Source organism: Lathyrus oleraceus, chromosome 4, assembly GCF_024323335.1.
Source record: "Lathyrus oleraceus cultivar Zhongwan6 chromosome 4, CAAS_Psat_ZW6_1.0, whole genome shotgun sequence".
Lineage (NCBI taxonomy): Eukaryota > Viridiplantae > Streptophyta > Magnoliopsida > Fabales > Fabaceae > Lathyrus > Lathyrus oleraceus.
This window is the reverse complement of record NC_066582.1, coordinates 293639809-293662294: the sequence shown is the minus strand read 5'-3', so window position 1 is coordinate 293662294 and position 22486 is coordinate 293639809. Positions and strand designations below refer to the sequence as shown.

At 35.8% G+C, this 22486-nt stretch overlaps 1 protein-coding gene across 1 annotated transcript; it reads right to left on the bottom strand.

Annotated features, from left to right (window-relative positions):
- Positions 1 to 8373: 8373 nt before the first annotated feature.
- LOC127137167 (uncharacterized) lies at positions 8374 to 10348 on the bottom strand. The gene is made up of 3 exons (XM_051063652.1): positions 9397 to 10348; positions 9039 to 9225; positions 8374 to 8416 (listed from the first exon to the last, which is right to left on the bottom strand). Exons 1-3 carry the CDS (start codon positions 10346 to 10348, stop codon positions 8374 to 8376), a joined length of 1182 nt encoding a protein of 393 aa, XP_050919609.1.
- Positions 10349 to 22486: the final 12138 nt, after the last annotated feature.

Genomic DNA, 22486 nt, shown 5'->3' with positions numbered 1-22486 from the left:
ATATAAATAAACAATAAAACAAAGCATATATAAATTCAAACAATAATTAAATAGCAGTCTTGAACACTCCACCACAGGTCGGTTGGATCTGTTCTTGAATTCTTCAATCAGGCAGGAAAATAAAAGCGAAGGAATAAAAAACTAGATTCTAACGTAAGGTTAGATCCGGTAAAAGGTACACAATAGTTTCCGGTGTAGAAACTATTGTGCGAAAAATTAATTAAGTGCTAGAAAAGAAAATAGAATTGCAAAAGAAACAATATAAAAATTGTAAAAGTAGTACTGTAAAGAATATGCTTAAGCTGCTGGAAAAAGAAAAATGCGGAAAAGCAAAAACGGCAAAGAAATCTGGAAAAAGCGTGGGGCTCTTGCAGGGTTTGCAAAGCTGATATTTATACTGGTACTTTCTGTAACGGTTTCCAAAAGTAGTCCGCTTCAAAGGTCTTCACGTAGCAGCGAATGGTTAGGCGTGCAAATAGGACTCAACGTCTCTGAAGGCAAAAATATAGGGGAGTGGTGTGACGCTCGTCACAGGAGTGTGCATAGCGTGACGCTCGTCACAGCCTCTGTGACGCTCTTCACAGGCACAACGCCTGTGCTTTTTGGGATGGGCTTTGGCTTTTGATATTTGTTTCCAAAAACTTCTTTCTGCACCTCCTTTTCTTCCCTTTTTTTACTTGTGCTTCAAATAGACTACCTGAGATAAATAGAAAGGAAATACCGAGTAATATCGAGTAAAATGAAATAAATTGAAGCAAATAATAATATAATTTAATTGAATTAAGTCCTAGAATGTGATACTATTTCATGTTATCATTTTGTTGGTTCCCCCAGCTGAGTTTGTAATTGCCTCCCTTGGTTTGTAGGTGCATTTTCTCAGCAGTTTGCATCGATCCAACACAAGATTGTGTTTCCCCACAAGTCTCCAAAGGATTTCATTCAGCACTGATTCTATAGCAGTATGTCTGACCCTCTATAAGGTTGTCTCCCATTTGATATGGTGTTGACCTAAAATTTCTCGCAGAGTTGATGGTGCAGATCCTCGGCAGATATTTTCCTTTCCCCTAGATAGGTTTGAGCCTTTGCGATGGATAATTCGCGTTCATCCTTTACCTCTCTTTCTCCAGTTGATTCCCTCCTATTGGGATTGGCTGAGTGTTGTATTGATGATTCAGATCGGTGACGTTTGTACCCTTTGTGTTCGTTTTGTCAACATAATCATCATATATACATATACATATACATTCATAGATTTCATTATTACATTATTACACTTTGTGATTCATTATTTATCTGATCCTCTTCTATGGTGGTATCCTTTCCCCTGCACAGATTTGGTGCGTCTGTCCTCTTTCAATTGTAGAGTGTCATCCCCTTAAGCATAAAGAATTTAACCTTTCTCATTCCCCACTGAGTTATTTCCTCGTGGATGATTATTATTTCAGCTTCCTCCCAGTTGATTATCTGGATGGAACCATTCCCCCTAAGTTATATCCTCATTGGGTTGAGTCTTTGATTGACCTTTTCTTTCTAGATCTTGCCTAGATAAATGCTTTTGGGTCCCCTGAGAGTTTATTACCCAGTAACTGGTAATATTCTTCTCGATTTATGAGTATTTTACTATTTTCCAATACCCGGTAAAAGTAATCTATTTCCTTTATTCTTCCGAACGGATCCGTTTTCATGTTTCCCCAAAAAGTCTATCCTTGATATGTTCATCTTAATTGATGATGGATTTTCTTTCATTTTTGAGTTTATCCTTGATATGTTCTTCTTAACCGATGACAGATATTCTCGTTTTGGTTTTCTACCCAGTAAAAAGGTAGTTGTAATCCCTATTTCCTTCCCCAAAGGGTTAATCCTTGATATGTTCATCCTAATTTATGACAGGTTTCCTCCTCTTTGCGGTCTTCTTCCCAGTTCCCGGTAGTTGTAAATCATATTTCCCCTTGCGAAGTATATCCTTAATATGTTCATCCTGACCGGTGACGGATATTCTCTCTTTTGGTATTCTATCCAGTAACTGATAGATATAATTCCTATTTTCTCCCCTCGGAGTCTATCCTTGATATGTTCATCCTAACCGGTGACAAATATTCTCTTTTTGGTGATTTACCTAGTGATAGATAGATGTAATTCCTACTTTTTCCGGCAGTCTATCCTTGATATGTTCATCTTAACCGATGGCGGATATTCTTCCTTTTGAGTCTATCCTTGATATGTTCACTTTAATCAGTGACAAATATTCTCTTTCTTTGGTCTTCTTCCCAGTAACCGGTAGTTGTAAATCCTATTTTGGCTTTTCCCCAATAGATTATTCTTACCCAGTAACTTGTAATGAATACACCTCCTGGTTGCCCTTAGCGAGTCATCCTTGATATGTTTACCCTAATCGGTAACGGATGTCCTCTCTGACAGATATTGTTATCTCCTTACCCAATAACCGGTAGTAGATAATATACTTCTGATACTCTTGTGTTGAAGTTCATTTTTTCCCCAGTCGAGTTCGAGTGCATATTTCCTCAGTGAAATCACTGTCCCCACAGAGATTATTTTTTAACATTTCATATATGGGTCATGAGGTCTCTTAGGGACCAAAATTTGTTTCTATTACTGTTATTTAAGTCCATTTTACTGTGTCGATATGAAGATTTTTTAACCTTCATCTCCTTAGCTAGAACGTCCTTAAATAGGGGCAGCTGTAAGACCCCATTTTTTACCCTAAGATCCCTCATGCTATCTCATCATATGCATTGGCATTGGAATCACACCTTGGCATCCTCCTTACCCCTTATTCTTTGGGTTTGCATCGGGAGAGATCACCAAGCACATTTTGATTGTATCATACTTAATTTTTCTTTTATTTACTAACCAAAATACCAAAAATACGTCAATATATAGTTTGTTGCTTTTGTAGGTAGTGTACATGCTCACCTATGCTCTATCAAGCTCATATCTAGGGTTTAAAACCCTCAATGCAAGGAGCCCAATAAAGAATTGGTTTACATTGGCCCTAAGTATCATATATGGATCCCGATGATCTTCATATGTTATTTTGATCAAGAAATCATCAAGAGTTAGGAGTTGGTTTGCCTTGGAAACCCTAATTATTCTGGGTATCTTGTGTGACTTCCTCAACAAGTTTCTTCAACAATTGATCAAATATTTCAAGGGATACTTCACATTACATCATATTATGCATATATGATCCTCCATGAGTCCCAAAAATCAAGATAATGTCAAGCTAGCAAGTTGGTTCATGTTGGTTGACCAGAGAAAGTCAACTGGTCAAAATTGGGGTTCCCTAGACCCTATCTCCTACAATTTTTGTCATGTGAAAATGATTCCAAGCGCAATGTTACTTTAAATACATTCCAAACAACTTTCATGTTGAAGTCAAGAGCTACTTTTGCTTGGAAAGTCACTTTTTATGGTGAAGGATTATAGGTCATTTTGTCTGAACCCTAGTTTGGAGGTCAACTTCCCAAGACCATAACTTGCTCAATTTTTATGAGATTAAATCCATTCAAATTTCATGATCCAACTCAAGAAGTCTAATTCGACTTTTATGTTTGGAGTAATTTCAAATTCAACATTAAAATGCATGTGCCAAGAGGAAACATTATAGGTCATTTTGGACCAATACCATTGAACAAGTGATTTTCCTCAACTTCTAAAATGCATAACTCCTTCATGCCAAATCCAAATGAGGTCAAATTTGTGACCAAATTCAATATGTTTGAAAGAGATACAACTTTTATGAAGGAAATGTTTTCATTTGAAGTCCATAGAAAAAGTTATTCAAGATGGAAGAAATGAACATTTGACTTGGGACTTAGAAAATTTTCAAATATGTTTGATTTCCCAAACTTACACCTCAATATTCATCATGATCCAAGCTTCAAATGAAAAGGTGTTCAATATGAAAGTTATTCTCCTTGATTCCATCTTTCCAAAAAGTCCAAAATCATCTCATTTGGACAAAGTATGAGGGACTTGCACATAGGTGTAAGTTAAAGCACCATTTGGATAATTTCAAGTTCCAATTTTCACACACATTTGCATGAGCTTCTAACATGAATTCAGCATATTGTACATTAGATTTTGGATCATAACATATCATCTCATGAGCCTAATGCACGCCCATGCATCCATGCAAGGGAGAATTTGAAATTTTCCCAAAATTGGAAGTGTGCAAATATCAATCACATTGGCTATAAATAAGACCCTTCATGCTCATAATTATGGACCTCGTGCCCAAGATTTGAACCTGCAACCATAAACCCTCACCATTGAAGGACAAACTTGAGAATTTTCTTTGAAAATCGAGTTTCATTTCTCCATCTGTTTTGAGATTGAAACTCCAAGAGTCCATCCATTTCCTTGATCTATTTCTCTTCCCTCAAGCATCTGAAGCAAGGCCAAGCATAATTAGAAGTAAGATCGAGCCAATTTGAAGCTCCATTGAAGGTGAATTTTTAGATTTTTCATCTCTTCGATTCTCCCTTAATTCTCCACCATTCTTGTTGATATTTGGTTGTCTGAAGTCCTACCAATGTAGGCAAAAAGATTGAGTTGCTTTGAGGTCAAATCGAAGCAACTCAGTTCATGATCCTCAAAATTCAAATCCCCGTATCTTTTTATATACTTGGAATTGGACAAAATTGATGCCAGATTCGTGCTCCTGAGCATTTTTCCTTCAAAATAGTGTACTCGTTTTTCATTTTTCTTTAAGTTTAGCTTGGACCAGTCCGGTGGTCCTCACCGGAGAAGAGGACAGGAGCTAGGGCACTTGTGGTGTGTTGGCAAGGTTTTAACCATCTGATCTAGTTCACGGCTTCTAATCTCATCCATCCAAAGTAATTACCACGTGTGTGGGATAGTTGACTCGTGTACACATTGAGCGCGCGTTTTCACCCATCTGATATGCCACCTCAATTAATGAGGGAGATCAGATGGTTCTCATTTTATTGAATTTCTGATTATTTCATTTAATTGCTTATTTTTAATTAATTCATATTAATTTCATTATTAATCCAAAAAATATGGGACTTTCACAAAAAAAATCAAATATTTTTCTATTTCATTTTCTGAATTAAAATTATTTTTTGGATTAATATTGATATTTTTAATGATTTAATTGTTTTTGTGCATATTTCTAATTGTTTAAAAATACTTCTGACTTTTCAAAAATAATGAAGTTTTTTCTCCAAGGTCCTTTGACCTTGTTTGACCTTTGATAAATTTGTTGGCCATTTATTTGGTATTTTGAAGGGGTTTCAGGTTTTTGATAAAACATATTTTAACTTAAATGCATTTTAATTTGATTTTTAATTGATTAATTATGAATAATTTGAGTTGACCCATTTTTATTGACTTGTGAAGTTTGACTATGTGTTTGGGCCTTGGTCAAGGTTGATTTGACTTTTGTTGGATTAAAATCATTGGATTTAGGGGATTGATGAAATGTACATTTTATCCCCCAAAATGAATGAATGATTTTAATTTGATAAAATTCCTCCCATGACCAATTTGTGTTTGTCTCATTTCCCCTCCCTCTTCCTCTTCAATCCCATTCTACCTCATCCCTCTCATTGACCAATGATATCTTAATATCCTAAGGCTAATTGGTTCATCAATAACTTATGTTAGATGAACCAATACAAGTATGGATGAGATTAGGTCCATCATTTGATCATTTTCTTTTTGGGTGTGGTATGTTTTAGGAGCATGGTTCATTGTACCATATCTCTAACATGCATTAACACAAAAATTTCTATTTCCCGATCTCAGATAGTTATGACTTCTACATAAGTCCAATTATGATTGCTTAACATAGCGCTAAATTTTGACCCAAAAGGCATAGCACTGTAGTAAGTGGGATTGTAAGTCCCCCCCCTTTCATGGTATTGTGTGGAAACTTGACATTTTTTCCTTCCTTTGGAAGATGTCTTGGTTCAAGGATCCATGCTTGTGAATAAAGGGTTGAGTGTTCTCCAAAGAATGACTTAATCAATTGGAAAGCAAAATAGTCCTAACATCTAATCAACTAAGATTTGACTAACTTTTATTCTTATTGCTTTTAATTTCAAGTCATTTACTTTATTTCATTTAAATTCAAGTCATTTACCATCGACATATCATTTAACTTGTTTATGTTTATGCCATTTTCCCTTTTGCTCATTTGAGCCATATATTGTGATTGTGTATGTATATATATATATATATATATATATATATATATATATATATATATATATATATATATATATATATTATATATATATATATATATATATATATGTTTGTGTATCTTGTTTGTGTTTGTGGTCTTAGGACCTTAAAATACATAATAAACAACAAAACCCCTAAAAAATGATTGTGTAGACTGTTGGATGTGATCTTAGCTCTGGACTTAGAATTAGGCAACATTCCCTATGCAAAAGGACTTGGCCAATGCCAACATTTCTGAAACCAAGTTATCATGGTTTGAGCTTTCATCTGATGCAAGTATTTGGGATCCACTTGAGTTCATCTGCTACATGGTCTTGATGCAAATGTTACTTTAAACCCATGTCTAATGCCTTATTTTGAGCCATTCAAGGAGTATGTCATCTGATACATGGGAAGATTATGAAAAAGACTATGAAGTTGCTAGCTTGGATGTGGCTATCTTTATTTGATGCCTTGCTCTTCACTTTGTTACTTGCTTATTGATATTGGTTGATTTAAAGTCCAGAGGAAAAGTGAGTTTCTATATGACATTCTTGTCTATTGGATTGCATCCCATTGGTTAGATCTTTTCAACTCTCAAGTTTTAAAGTTTTGCTTAGGATTAGTCTCTTCATCTTCTCCCACTTCTTAAATTTCAAATTTCTCCCCCCCCCCCTTTTTAAAATCTTCTTTGCTTATGATTTCTAAACTTAGACCTTATTGCAAATTAGAAACTTTGGCCTTATGCCATTGCAATTTTTTAAAATCTTTCCTAAATTAAACTTGTAAATGAATCTAATCATATTAACTTAAAATGAAATTCTGGTATCAGATGTGAGATGTCGAAGGTAATGTCACGACACTAATATCTGAACATCAAGTGAAATATAAAAAGGATAAAAACAGAGTAACAATTGAACAAACGACACAAACAATTGTTAACCCAGTTCGGTGCAAACTCATTTACGTCTGGAGGCTACCAAGCCAGAAAGGAAATCCACTAAACATAATTAGTTCAAAGACTCTCAGTAAATAACTTCAAGTTACAATCTTTTCACCTAATCTCTACCTGTGTGACTTCTATCTAAGAACTCTTAGATATGAGACCCTACTCACTCCCCCTCAATCACAGTAGTGATATAAGAACAAATACAAAAAGAAGGAAGACACACTTCAAGGACACATACTTGATCTTGCTTAAAAGGTTTAATCAAGTAAACAAATACACTCGTACTTCAAAGCTTAGAGTGAACAAATTACAACACAAAACTCAGTCCAATTCATACATCAACAAGATGAATGAATGGATCACAATACACAATCTCACACAAGAATAAAACCCTAAAACTCTCTCACTTCATCGTTCGTATCTTGTGTGTCTAAAACAGGTTTTACATGGCCTTTAAATAGAAGCTTTTTGAATGGGCCTGGGCAGCATGAAACCCTAATTCTATTTTAATTGCGTATCTCCTAAGAAACAGCAGCTAATCATTCCTTTTTGGAAAATAGAGCATTCTGGTTTTAACTAGAATTACTCCTTGAATAGCGCATGCAATCTTCACATAACCACACAAATATTTGCATGAAAAGCGCAACAACAAAACACATAACATTCAGACTGAATGTTCTGTATGCACATGTCTTAACATCGGGTCTGACATCTTGGCTAAATCCTGCACAACCCTATTTAAACAACCTGCAAGAAGCTGATATCAGATGTCAAGACAACACGCGTGACATCTTGTGATAACACTAAGTTTTACCAAAATTGATACCAACACATAGAACCAACAAACTCCCCCTTTGGTAAATTTTGGCTAAAATATACATCAGATCATACGTTCACAAGAAATCAATCAAAGTATCAGTTCAACAACAGAAGTAAACATACACACATGACTAGCAGAAAAAGCAACTAGTAAACACACATGCGCTTGTGCTCAGAACACACCACCTCCCTCTTCAGCAACAACCTGCTTTACACAGACATAACACAGAAAGCTCTCCCCCTGTGCCAAAAAACTACACACCAGACAGTTCTCCCTCTTTGTATCAGACAAACATCATCTATAGCTATAGCTACTTCTCACCCTTTTTATCCAAAAGAGACGAAAGAGACAAAATAAATGTTTATTTAGTCATTAAACGAAATGTCAAAAGTTAAAGGGTTACAAAACCAAGAACATAATCAACTGTAAGCAAGCTGAGAAACAGATCAACAAAGTAATACCCAAAAATAAGTAAATCCATCAAAACAGCAACAAAAACCATCAAGTCAATAGGGACCAAAGTCAAAGGAGCTAATCAGTAGAGCTTGAGCTTGCAGCTTCATCAGCACCAGAAACAGAATTGCCACTTGTCTCATCATTGTTTGCAGACCTCTCACTAGAGGTGTGGGCTTCAGCTTCCTTAGCATGTTCAATGTTTTCACCTTCAGCATGCTCCAAGCTTGCATTCAAGGCTTCCAACGATTGTTTCCTAGTTGTTGCTACCCTTATCCCTTCACCCACCTCTTTACAAGTCTCCTTAAGCTCAGCAATTGTTCCAACTTTTGAAGATGGCTTTTTCATGGCAGATGTCATGACAATATCTTCAACATGACTGCCTTCAAACAGTTTATAGTGCACAGACAGAGCAGGTTTTCTTCTACTAGGTATGTTATTAGAACTCAGAATACTAGGGTGTTGACTCAGGATAATCCCACAAATCATAGAGGAAAGGCAATAGGCAGCTTAACTGCATTAGTAGATACATGCTTGATGATTTGTTCAAACATAAATCTACCATAGTCAAAATTCACTTTGGTTCCAACCGCAAAAATAAACCTTCCAAGGGTATTAGCAACGGTGGAAATATGGTTGGTAGGCACCCAATTTGCAGCTCCTATTTTATGCAATATAGCATACTTGACAGTCAACTTCCCAGCAGGAATATGCTTTCTAATAGGCCAACCTTTCACTTGCCTAGCTGTAATCTCTCTACGGACCTCATTGTCTGTAGCTTCCAATTCACCTGCACCCTTAATTTGTCTTCCCAAAAAATTGTTAATAACAGTCGGAGAGAATGTGATACACTTACCCCTCACAAACACCTTGCAAAATTCCTTGTTGTTCTTATCAGCAATATCCTCAGGAATGTTGACAATGAATTCCTTAACTAAACCCTCATCGCATTGAGAGAAACCAGCCACAGTCTTCAACAACCCAGCAACCTTTATCAGGTCCATGACCTCCTTGACTTCAGCAGCATCTTTTCCCAACTCCCTTTCCACAGCCACCCTTCTTTGAATCATAAATTTCCACTTGGCAGCTCCATCCTCAAGATGGAAAGAGATGTTATCCAAATGCACAGCAACAACTTTAACAGGAGACTTCCTCACAGTGGTTTTCTTCACATGAGAGATGTCAAGGACATCTTCCTCAACATCCTCTTCAGACTCAGAATCTTCTCTAACCTTCCTCCTCTCCAGACTCAGAGTCTTCTTAGTTTTTCTAGTTGACATAAGTTCAATCACAGATCTTCCTTTTCGAGTCTTCATGCGTTTAGCCACACTTGGCTTTAAGTGATGAAGTAAACTATCCTTTTGATCATCAGACCTATCATCCTCTAGGTCAATCACATTGTTTGCCTCATCATGCTTCTCAGAGTGGGAAGCATTGGCAGTTTTAGATGCCACAGCTTTTCCTTTATCAGACACAGTTTGCCCTAGAGAGCACAACCCTTCAGCAGCCATGTCCTTCTCAGAACTGGAGGAATCGTCATCCTTCTCACTATGTTGTTCAACCTCAGGAGATGGGTACATTTTAGACAGGGGAGTAGAGACTCCCTTCACAGAATGTCCTTCATTAAGGATTCTAGTGACTAGGTTTCTTATAACACGATCAGTGTAGTGTATATCTTCCTTAGAATTAGTGGCAGAAGTTGAGCCAGAAGGGATACTATAGATGTTACCTAGATTGGGGCATGCAGAAGCTGAGGCATCCATGGGATGGTTCAAATCAAGGGCCTCACAGGGAATAACTGTTAGAGGAACCACATCCAGAATGTCATCATCTGGAATGTCCATGGAAGGAGCGCTAACCTTTTGAGTAGACTTAGCAGTTTTTGAAGCAGAAGTATTTTGATGTTGTGACATTTTGGAGATTTTATGGAAAAAATGCAGTTACCCTAGCAGAGGAGTGTGAGGAAGGAGTAGGAAGATGGAAGAGTTGGAGTAGGTAGTGAGGTTGTGGGGGGTAGCGTGTGAAGACGTAATAGATGGTGTTTCCAAAACTAGGTGATGATTTACCATTAATTAGTTCTTTTCTCATCCCCTTTTTCTATTTGTTTGTAAACATCATTTTTGTACCAAATGCATATGTACACAAAAAGGGCTCCCTAGGAGTACCTAGGACACTTTCTGTGCTAACACCTTCCCTCTGTGTAACAAACCCCCTTACCTGTAATCTTTGGCCTTTTATTAGTTTTGATTTGAAAACTTCTTATCTTTGGGTTTTGTTCGTACTTTTCCCTTTTCCTTTGGAAACAATAAAAGCGCGGTGGCGACTCTGGTTTTATTGACGTTAATTTTATCCATAGCTTGATGGTCATGAATTTACCGCTATAGTATGTTGATGCATGTGAATGTATGTTGATGCATGTGAGAGACGATGAAATCAAAATAATTGCAAAGTCCCTTAAATTAAATATTAAGTTTATGCTTTCCAAGTTTTAGCACTCATCAAGACTAGTATCGAATAATGTAGGTTTCACCTACGCGAGGTGCATGTTCTATATTAGTAAGGTACGATGGGATAATTGTAATATCCAATTGCTAAAACAATGGTTCAAACTTAACTAAACAAATTATAATAATATTATATACGTTTAGAAGCAAGAGATGGAAATGATCCATATGTTGAATTGGAATAAGGAGTTATTCACCTAACTAAAATATTCGAGAGTTGTATTACATACAACTGGAAGAAGTTCCTACCTAAATAACTTGGTTTTGTGTAATCCTCCTACGCGAACTTAAAACAAAGTGAAATGTGGATCTCGACCCACTAGAAAATCTTCCAACGGAATTTTTGTGAATCAAATGGTGAGGGTCATTTGTTTTGAGTAAAATAGTGGGAGCATATTTAATTTAAGGCCTAATTGAATATGTTATTTTAATGATACTTATATTTTCATATTTTTTATGTAGATTACCATGACAACAAACACCTCTAACAACATTTTAGGATCAATTCTTGATAAGGAAATATTGTCTGGGATAAATTTTCTGGATTGGCACCGAAATTTTAGGATTGTCCTCAAGCATGATAAAAAGTTGTATGTCTTGGAGGAACCTGTTCCTGAAGAGGAACCTCCTAGTTTTGCACCTAAGGCAGAAAGAGATGCTTATAAGAAGCATGTCGATAATGCCAATGAAGATGCTTTCCTCATGCGAGCTACCATGAACTTGGAGTTGCAAAAGAAACATGAGAATATGGCAGCGTTTGATATGATCGGCCACCTGAAGATGCTCTATCAAGAGCAGGAAAGGCATGAAAGGTTTGAAGTTTCAAAAGCCCATTTTTAAGGAAAGTTAACTGAGGGAGCCCATGTAGGTTCCCATATGCTCAAGATTATTAGCTATGTGAAGAACCTTGAGAGGTTGGATATTCCCCTCGAAAAGGAACTTGCGACTGATTTGATCTCGCAATCGTTGCCAGAGAGCTTTAGTCAATTTGTCCTTAATTTCAACAAGAATGATATGGACAAAACTCTTCCTGAACTGCTAGGCGAGTTAAGAACTGTTGAGCAGAATCTGAAGTCAAAAGGGAAGTCCATTATGATGATCGGAAATGGAAAGAAACAAAACAAAAGGCCTATCAAGCAGGGTGGTAAAGGGAAAGGCAAGGAAGTTGCCAAACCCAAACCCATTGCTCTTGCTTTGAAGCCTAGTGGAGGCATAACAAAGGATGTCACCTGCTTCCATTGTGGTAAGACCAGAAACTGGAAGAAAAACTGCCCAAAGTATCTGGAAGATAAGAAGAATGAAGTAGAGACTTTAACTTCAGGTATTTTTGTTATTGAAATTAATATATCTACTTCTGCATCATGGGTATTAGATATTGGATGCGGTTCTCACATTTGTACCAATGTGCAGGGGCTAAAAAGGAGTAGAGATTTGGAAAAAGGTGAAGTTGACCTACGAGTTGGTAATGGAGCAAAGGTTGATGCTTTAGCCGTAGGAACTTATGTATTGACTTTACCTAGTAGTTTAATAATTCAGTTAGAGAACTGTTACTATGTACCTACAATTAGTAGGAATATTATTTTCGTTTCTTGTTTGGACAAGTTTGGTTTTTCATTCATAATAAAGAATAATTGTTGCTCCATTTATTTGAATGATACATTCTATGCTACTACACAAATGAATAATGGACTATATGTCCTTGATCTTGAATATCCTATTTATAACATTAATACTAAAAGGATGAAACCTAATGAGTTAAATCTAACTTACCTTTGGTAATGTCGATTAGGCCACATAAATGAGAAACGCATTTCCAAACTCCATAAAGATGGACTCTTTGACTCTTTTGATTATGAATCATATGAGACATGAAGATCTTGTTTAATTGGAAATATGACAAAGTCTCCATTCACAGGAAAAGGTGAAAGAGCTAATGATCTTTTGGCTCTCATACATACTGATGTATGTGGACCACTAAACATACCAACCATAGGAGGTTTTTAGTACTTCATCATATTTATTGATAATTTTGATAGATAGGGTTATGTGTATTTAATGAAACACAAATTAGAGTCCTTTCAAAAGTTCAAGAAATTCAAGGACGAAGTACAAAACCAACTAGGTAAGAATATTAAAACTCTTCTATCAGATCGAGGTGTTGAATATTTAAGCCTAGAGTTTGATGACCATCTAAAAGAGTGTGGGATTCTATCCCACCTTACTCCTCCTGAAACACCCCAATGGAATGGTGTATCTGAGAGAAGAAATTGAACCTTGTTAAACCCTTGATGAGTCACACTGATTTTCCAAACTCCTTTTGGGGACATGCACTATTGACAACAGCTTACATATTTAACTGTGTTCCATCCAAAAAGGTTGAGAAGATACCATATGAGATATGGAGTGGTAAGAAACCTCATATGTTTTACATGAAGATTTGGGGTTGCGAAGTTTATGTGAAATGACAAATTTCAACTAAGCTTGAGCCCAAATCAGACAAATGCTTATTTGTGGGGTATCCTAAAGAAACAAAAGGGTATTACTTCTATAATCCTTCTGAGGGCAAAATGTTTGTTGCTCGAACTGGAGTTTTCCTAAAAATGGAGTTTATTTCCAAAGGAATCAGTGGGAGGAAAGTAAAGCTTGAAGAAATTCAAGAATCACCAAGCATTGATACACCTATGGAGGAATTAGAGCAGGAAACGCAAGTAGTTGTGGAAGAACAACTTGCTCAAGTAGAACAAGACCAACGTAGGTCAAGTAGGATACGTTACCTACCTGAGAGATATGGATATCTCATAACTGATCAAGGTGATGTATTACTCATGGATCAAGATGAGTTTGTGACCTACCAAGAGGCCATAATTGGTCTTGAGTATGGGAAGTGGCTAGACGCCATGAAATTTGAAATGGATTCCTGTACACAAACCAGGTTTGGACCTTGGTAGAGCCTCTTGTAGGATGTAAGTGGGTCTTCAAAAAGAAGACTGACATAGATGGTAAGATATATACCTATAAGGAAAAACTGGTTGCAAAAGGATATAAACAAAGTCATGGGGTTGACTATGATGAAACCTTTTCACCAATTGCAATGCTTAAATCTATTCAGATTTTACTTGCTATCGCTGCATATCATGATTATGAAATATGGAAAATGGATGTCAAAATTGCTTTCCTTAATGGGGATCTTCTTAAGGATGTGTACATGACACAACCTGAACGATTTGACATACCAGAAGAAGCCCAAAAGATATGCAAGTTACAGAGATCAATCTATGGATTGAAGCAAGCTTCTAGAAGCTGGAATCTTTATTTTGATGAAATAGTAAAACAAAATAGATTCATCAAGAATGAAGATAAGCCTTGTGTCTACAAGAAGGTTAATGGGAGCATGATCGTCTTCCGGGTATTATATGTAGATGACATATTACTCATTGGAAACGATGTCCCTACCCTGCAACAAGTAAAGACTTGGTTGGGGAAATGCTTTTATATAAAGGACCAAGGTGAAGCAGCCTATATATTAGGAATTAAGATCTACAGAGATAGATCACAAAAGCTGCTTGGCCTAAGTCAGAGTACATACATAGACAAAGTGTTGAGACGCTTTAATATGCATGATTCCAAGAAAGGATTCATACCTATGCAATATGGTATGTGTCTATCAAAAAGACAATCCCCTTCAACTAAGGAAGAAAAGGATCACATGAATAAGATTTCATATGCATCTGCAATAGGATCTATCATGTATGCCATGTTATGTGCTCGACCATATGTCTCGTATGCTTTAAGTGCAACGACTAGGTACCAATTTGATCCCGGTGATGCTCATTGGGTAGATGTCAAGAATATCCTTAAGTATTTGAGAAAGACTAAGGACCCATTCTTAATATATGAAGGTCAGGAAGAGTTTGTTGTAATTGGATACATCGATGCTAGCTTCCAGACAAATAAGGATGACTTTAGACCACAATCTAGTTTATGTGTTCTACTTAAACGGTGGCATTGTGAGTTGGAAAAGTCCAAAGTAAGATGTAGTTGTTGATTCTACAATCAAGGCCGAGTATATTGCTTCCTCAAGTGCAGCAAAGGAAGTTGTTTGGATCAAAAAGTTCATTAGTGAACTTGGTATAGTTATTAGCATTATGGATCCCATTGATCTATATTGTGATAACAATGGTGTTATCGTATAAGCTAAGGAGCCTGGATCTCACCAAGGATCCAAACACATACTTAGGAGTTATCACCTTATTTGTGAGATAATAGATAGAGGAGAAGTGAAAATATGCAGAGTACGCACACTTGACAATATTGCTGACCCACTAACAAAGCCTCTTGCGAAGCAGAAGCATGATGGCCATACTAGATCTATGGGTATTAGGGGTATGTCTGGTTGGCTCTGGTGCTAGTGGGAGATTGTTGGTGTAAGCCCTAGAGGCCAATACGTTTGGTACTTGTATCGTAGATTCTTTGATGTATGATATGGTCTGTACGAGGTCCGACATAGCGTACGGAGTGAGCTTTGTAAGCAGGTATATAGCCACTCCTAGGAAGGCAAAATGGTAAGCATTGAAGTGGATTATAAGGTACATAAATGGGTCTCTAAGTAGAGTCCTGATTTATGGTAGGGTCTGTGGTGATGATAGCAAAGTCGAAATTGAATGATTTATCGAATCTGATTATGCAGGTTGAATGGATTCCAAAAAATTTATTTTTGGATATTTATTCGTTATTTTTGGCACAACAATCAATTGGGAAGCAAAACTTTATAAGGTTGTTGCCTTATCAACCACTGAAGCATAATATGTTTCCCACATTGAAGTTGTGAAAGAAGTATTATGGCTTAAAGGTTTTGCTAGGGAGCTAAAACTTCAAGGTCAAATTATCACTATTAAATGTGATAGTCAAAGTGAAATACATTTTTAAAGAATTCAACATATCATGAGCGAACCAAGCACATCGGTGTGAGACTGCATTTCGTTAGAGAGATAGTCGAGCGTGGAGAAGTCCTAGTGTTGAAGGTTTTGATTGATGACAATGTTGTTGATATGATCACCAAGATATTGTTAAATAGCAATTTATTCCACTATATGGAGTTGATAAAGTTGCATGATGAAAGTTAGTTTGTTCCCTTGTTAGTGTAGAGTTTGTTCCAAGGTGGAGATTTGTGGTATTTGGATCGAACTCTAGCCTCGACAAGGTTAACTTTATTGTTCAACAGCAGTCGAAGATGTGCATGACGTAGTCGAAGTTTGTTATTACATGCATATGTTTATGTTACCTTGTTGTTTTAATTAGCATGATGAGTTGGGTCAGGTTGTTGGGCTAATTGCTTATTATGTTAGTTGAAAGCTAGCGTTTAGTTTTCTTATAAATACCATACTTGTTCTCACTTCTCCCTCAATCCCCGATAATCCTAATCAGAGAGAGAAATTTGTGTGGTTGAGATTCAATTATAAACGTTGTTCCTTAATGTGTAATTGAATCCAAAATCCAGTTTTTTTAACCACTTTAGTTGTTCTTTCTCTTATATTCTCCCATTTTCTTTTCATTTGTGGTTTTCTTAATATTTATTTAACTAAATAAAAAAATAGAATCCTTATAGCCGATTGACCCTTAGAATACATGGGTGGGTATATGTTGAATATAAGTATTATAACTTTTTTACAATAGTTTTTTTAATTTTATTACCATAATAATCATACTTTTTAATAATATACCAAAATATTCATGTTTTAAATTAAAAAAATCGTAGCAAGAAAGAGGTGTCACATGTGACACAAACACTGACGCATGCACCACCAATGCGTCACTCCTACTAGCGCAAGTGATGTAGAACAAAGAGAATGCGTCAATAGGTTTGACGCCGATGTGTACAAAAAGAGATGCATGCACCAGACTATTGGTGCCTCGCCTCCTCTTTATTGTACAACATTGGCGCCAATAGAAGTGGAGCATTGGTGGTGCATGCGACAATGTCTATGTCGCATATGTGTAAATTTGAATGCATGCGCCAGTATTTGTGGTGTCTTCTCTTTGCTTCAATTTTTTTTGTTTGAAACATAAATATTTTGGTATATTATTGAAAAAGATGCTGTTGTGGTAATAAAATTGAAAATTTTGGTTATTGTGAAAAAAAATTAAATACTACTTATATAGTATTGTAATAATATAATCAATTTATTGATAAATTATGAATCTTCTATGTATTTTATTGTGTAAAATATTCAATTTTATATATCTAATATCGTTAATAAATTTAATTGAATTTTTTTAAATAATTATAGTATCCATATACACCGTAAATATAATTTAGAAATAAATATTTTAATAATTGAAGATTTTCCAAAATAAAAATGTAATTAATAATGTTATGAATTTTTTTAAAATAAAAACTACATTAATATAAAATATATTTTATGATTAGAAGATAAGTCATACAAAAATATTAAATTAAACAATATTCAGAATATTAATTAAACAATAGCTCATATAAATCATAAAATATATGATATATTAATCACATAATCTTTATTATTTAAAGGAGTCTCTTTACATAAACACCTTGATATTCAAATATTAATTAAAGGAGACTTCAGAAATAATACACAAATTCTCAAATTTGATCCTTTTTAGAATTCCATCATCTGTATTGAAGTAAAAGAGAAGTAAATAAATTTTAAAAATTAGATTAAAAACAATAACTTACACACCGTTAAGAATTGTGTTTTAGGTCTGATAGATCCTTATAAAATCAGCATTATTAAAAATAATATATTTTCTAACACCGTTAAGAATTTTATCCAATAAAAAATTAAGGTATAACTTTTATATACGTTATATTTTTTAAAAATATTTTATATTCCCTCAATTTTAATAGATAAGTAAGAGAAAAATTAACTCAAAAGACATACATTGAATTTAAATAACTATGGTTTATATTTGTATCTTCTTAAAAATGATTTTTTTTTGTATTTTAATAAAATTATATATATATATATATATATTATATATATATATATATATATATATATATATATATATATATATATATATATATTATATATATATCCACTTTCATATTATCCAAACGATCAATGTCCAATCCATCTTAAATCCACTATATTTGAATCAAAATATAAAAGCAGTTCATATGCTAAGAGCAAGGTACAATCTTTGTTCTCTACTTTCAATATAGTAATCTTTAATCTTGAACTGACTTGGGCATTGAAGTGGTAAACCATGCAAATCCACCCCGCGCCACCGTATAGGAGATCGAAGACACTGTTTAAGTTCACCAGTTACCCAACTATCTTCACTTCTAGTTCTTTCGTGGAGTGAGAGCATCCATTTCTGGTTCCTCGATGGAATAATGGCGCAGTATTTGACAATTGAATTTTGATTCTTACGTTTTCCACGAAAATCTCATTTTCTTTGAAAACAACATCGAACAAACTTAAAATTGCTAGACCTAGATTATTGAAGATTAGGTCCAAATATCTGATTTGTCAGTTCGTAACCTTCCTAGGTCACCAAATCAAGAGCAAATCAACCTTTGATCACATTTTCCACGAACTCGCGTTCCCTTTTCATCTCCATCGTACACAGCTTCCTCCGATCTCATAATTAAGGAACGTTCAAAAAAGAACATAGAGGTTCGTCCAAGTTGATTCAATAACCGCTTCCACTCCCGTTCTTCGAAGTCCAAAACTCTGATTCCCTGGAGAAATCGTTGAAAAGAAAATGAAGGGTCTTAGATCCAGATCTACGGTTACGCTGGGGTCTAAAGGCGATTCCAATGAAGGTCGGTCTGTGAATTCACAATTCATCGTTCGACTTGATTGCGTTGATACTTCCTGTCGTTTCTAGGGTGATTACAAGTACGACGTTAGAAGATACCACAAGTTCATAGTTAATGGCGCTTGTATACCGAAAGTTCATAGTTAACGTCAAGCGTCGATCAAAACCAGGAGCATCATGGGGATGCCATGAGATTTCAACTAAATGTTTCGATCAGACAAAATTGTAGAGTAGAGGTCCACCAAGAGTTCCTGAAGAAAGATGCCCCAAATTCCAGTTGTAAGGAGAGCGGTCGGTAATAACATCCAACCACCACTCTCCATCCCTGTTCCAAAGGAAGGACTAGATGGGTCTGTCAAGGAACACAATTCACATCTGACCATAATTCTGGGTGCGAGGAAAGCCGACCTACAAGCCAGATTCTCCATAGGCAAACCCTGGATCTACTAGAGGTAGATACCCACTCCAGAGTAGGAAGGAATCTGGGGAACCACAACCCGATAATCGAAAAGCACCATGATGAAGTATTGGACAAAGAAATTCGTCGCTCTCAAAATTCAATGGTTAAAGTCAAGCTATATCCCCGAAGAAGCTGACCATGCCACACAACATCGACATCTAATACAAGGCGGACCATCTTAACATCCCATCCAACCACAAAAGGAGATTTCAAGCGCGATGTACACTAAACCCAGAACCCACTCTAAAGCCAACACCGAAAGATCCCAGGCACCATCCATCTATGTTGGAATTGACGTTGAAGGTTATCTACCTTGTCGTTCCATTATTTGTAACAAATTAAATTTACTATATATATATATATATATATATATATATATATATATATATATATATATATATATATATATATATATATATATATATATATATATATATGTGTGTGTGTGTGTGTGTGTGTGTGTGTGTGTATTTATTTATTTACTTATTTCTTGCGAAAAAATACTAAAAGGTCAACTTCCTTGTTTTCAGTTAATGAGAGCCTAAAACGATTGGTTGAAGTGTTTGTTATATATTTTTTGTCTCGTATTTGCTTTTCCTTTACCCTCAAAACATCTTTCTATTTATAGGTCTTCATCTCCTTCTCTCTCCCCTTGCTTGACTCCCCGTATTCTTCATAGATACTCTTGTCAATAACATCTGTCGTCCTTCTAATTTCCATGTAACGTTCGTTTCTTCGATAATTATAACTCCCCTGACATAATGTATCATCTTGTTACCGTTTCTTATGACCATTCAAATGGCATCCCAGCCTTGTCCTCGGATCTGACTTGTACTAACCAGGTCGTTCTCGGCTTTATAAGAGGTCAGCCCCTTCTTGTTTATTCTGATATCCTAACCGGATTCTGATTAGTAGGTCTGATGTCTTAGTCGGTTTCCAATTGGTGTATGATATCCCGATTATCTGACCTGCTAACTTGACCATACTCGATCTATCATGCCACCTCGGCCTCAAAGAATTTATGTGCTCAAATAGGCTTCGTCAATCTCATATCTCGGTTGGTCAACTGATTTTTTGGGATGTACATAAGCCCTCCGAGTATGAGATTAAAAAGGTTGAAGTTCTCAGACAAAAGAAGCCTGAAAAATTCTTTTTAAGTTCTCTCCAATCCCCTTACACCGTGATGTTTGTTTGTGGAAATGTGTCTTTAATCATGACAACATATCTTCATCAGATTTTATCCTTTGTTAGTAACGATGATTTTTAATGGGAACTTGTTCCCTCTCAATGATCCGAAGTGTCTCATACTGTTAATACCCTTTTAAGAAGATTTCCTCCTAATTAAAATCATCTCTCTATCTTCTGGTTTATCATTCTCTAGAAGAAGTCTTTCTCTCTTCTAAGCAACCTTTAGAGTTTTTCATTCATTCTTCAAGATCGGGTATACTTTCTTTTTGCTTCCACATTCTTTTATTGAATGACTTTTTTTATGCATGCGATGAGAATACAAAAGCATTAAGAACCTTGAGTGCTCGCAAAATAAAATATCTTTGAGATTTTCATGCGAGAGGATGTAGAGATACTCTAACCCATACTGACTTTGATCATATTATAAATGAGGCTTATGGCGATATTTCTGCCGCTTTTAGTGATTTTGAATTTGACTCTTCTTCATCAGGTTCATCTGTAGAGGTGTTGATGGAGATTATGGAGTCATTTGATCAAGAAACAATGAGTTATGATCACATCTCCATAGACGGGGTAAAGATAGCTAAACTTCAGTCTTTGAAGAATATATCTTCTATTAGGAATGAAGATGATATTATTTTGGAGCCTTCTATTCCATAGGAATGTGTTTGCATAGCTCGTCCTATGGGAGTTAAAGATGAATATTTTATTTTCTATGCCATAGTATTGGAAGATTTTAATATCCACCTTCCCTTTATCGATTTTGAATCTGATATACTAAAAGCCCTAAATGCTACCCCTTCTTAACTTCGTCCTAATAGTTAGGGGTTTATCAAGGCTTTGAAAATAGTCTAAGAGGCCATAGATATAGAGCCCACCATAGTTATATTTTTCTAATTATTTGAAATCAAAGGCATTGATAAGGGTGGATGGGTGACCATTAGTGGCCTTCCCGGTAAGATTTTTCTCCAAGCTTACACTACCGACTACAAAAGTTTCAAAGACCGATTTCTACGAATTAGGTGTGGACCGAGATGTCCCCAAGTAATATACGCGCTAGATGGGTCTTATCTTTTTCCTATCTATTGGACCGAGAATCCTCTTTCATCTGAGTTTGATTTTGACAAACTAGACGACCATGAGGTTAGATCTTTAGCCATCTTAGATTCCTTCCATTTGATGAAGACCTGAGATCTATTGTCTCAACCCGAAGAGACAATTCTTCTTTTTTGGGTAATGATCATTTATTTTCTTTGCGTACCACTTGGGATACAACCCTACTTTTCACTAACTTCTTTTCTTACTTTGCCTTCAGGAAAAATGATTGACATATATGTGAAGGAACACAAAAGGCTGATGTTGGAAGCCCCCGCGACGAGGAGAGTAGTCGGCCAAAATGCTGCTAAATTGGACTTGTCTAGTTTAGAAACCCGGTTACTGAAGAAAATAAAGGTAGTTCAAAACAAGGAAGTTCCCAATGTCCTGGAATCCTAACCCTCAATTATTTTTCCATCGAAGAGTGTTTGTCAGAGTTCTTCAAAGAAGATGAAAACTCTGATGAGTGACGAAGTCTGCTGGGCCGATTGGGAAATTTCATCTTTGATGTGCGAGACTGGTGGGAGTGACCAAACTAGATCATCCAATGAGTTCAAGTTCTGGAGCAACAGTTTTGAAGGATTGAAGTTCCTTTACAATCTGAATGCTATAAAAGACGTAAACAAGGTAAAGACCATAGGACAGGATAAACTAACCCAAAACATTAGTTCTTATCTGATGAGATATGTTGTTTTAACCTGCGGACTATTTGAAGTTGGGGATGACTGCGAACAGAACGAGATACAATTGAACCAAGAAATCAATTAGCGGAAGGAGCAACAGAAAATACAAATGGTTAGAATGTCCGACCTGGAGAAGCATTTATTGGAGGAAAAAACTAGGAGGTAAAAATTGGAGGCTATGAATCAGGAGTTCAAGTCCAATGTTAACAAACAATATGAGAAAATGAAATCACTTCAAGATTCAAACATCTAATTGTAAAACTCTTTATAGAAAGCTCAAATTGACGTCCTTGATGAAGGTGATATTGCCTTTGATAGGGA

Excerpts from the sequence above, each read along its gene's own strand:
- LOC127137167 (XM_051063652.1), bottom strand. The coding sequence starts at position 10,348 with ATGTCACAACATCAAAATACTTCTGCTTCAAAAACTGCTAAGTCTACT. Across the intron at positions 9,226-9,396 it reads GTTGTTGAAGACTGTGGCTG|GTGAATTGGAAGCTACAGAC; the intron begins GTTTCTCTCAAT and ends TTAAGGGTGCAG. Across the intron at positions 8,417-9,038 it reads GTTGCTAATACCCTTGGAAG|CTTGCTTACAGTTGATTATG; the intron begins GTTTATTTTTGC and ends TCTGTTTCTCAG.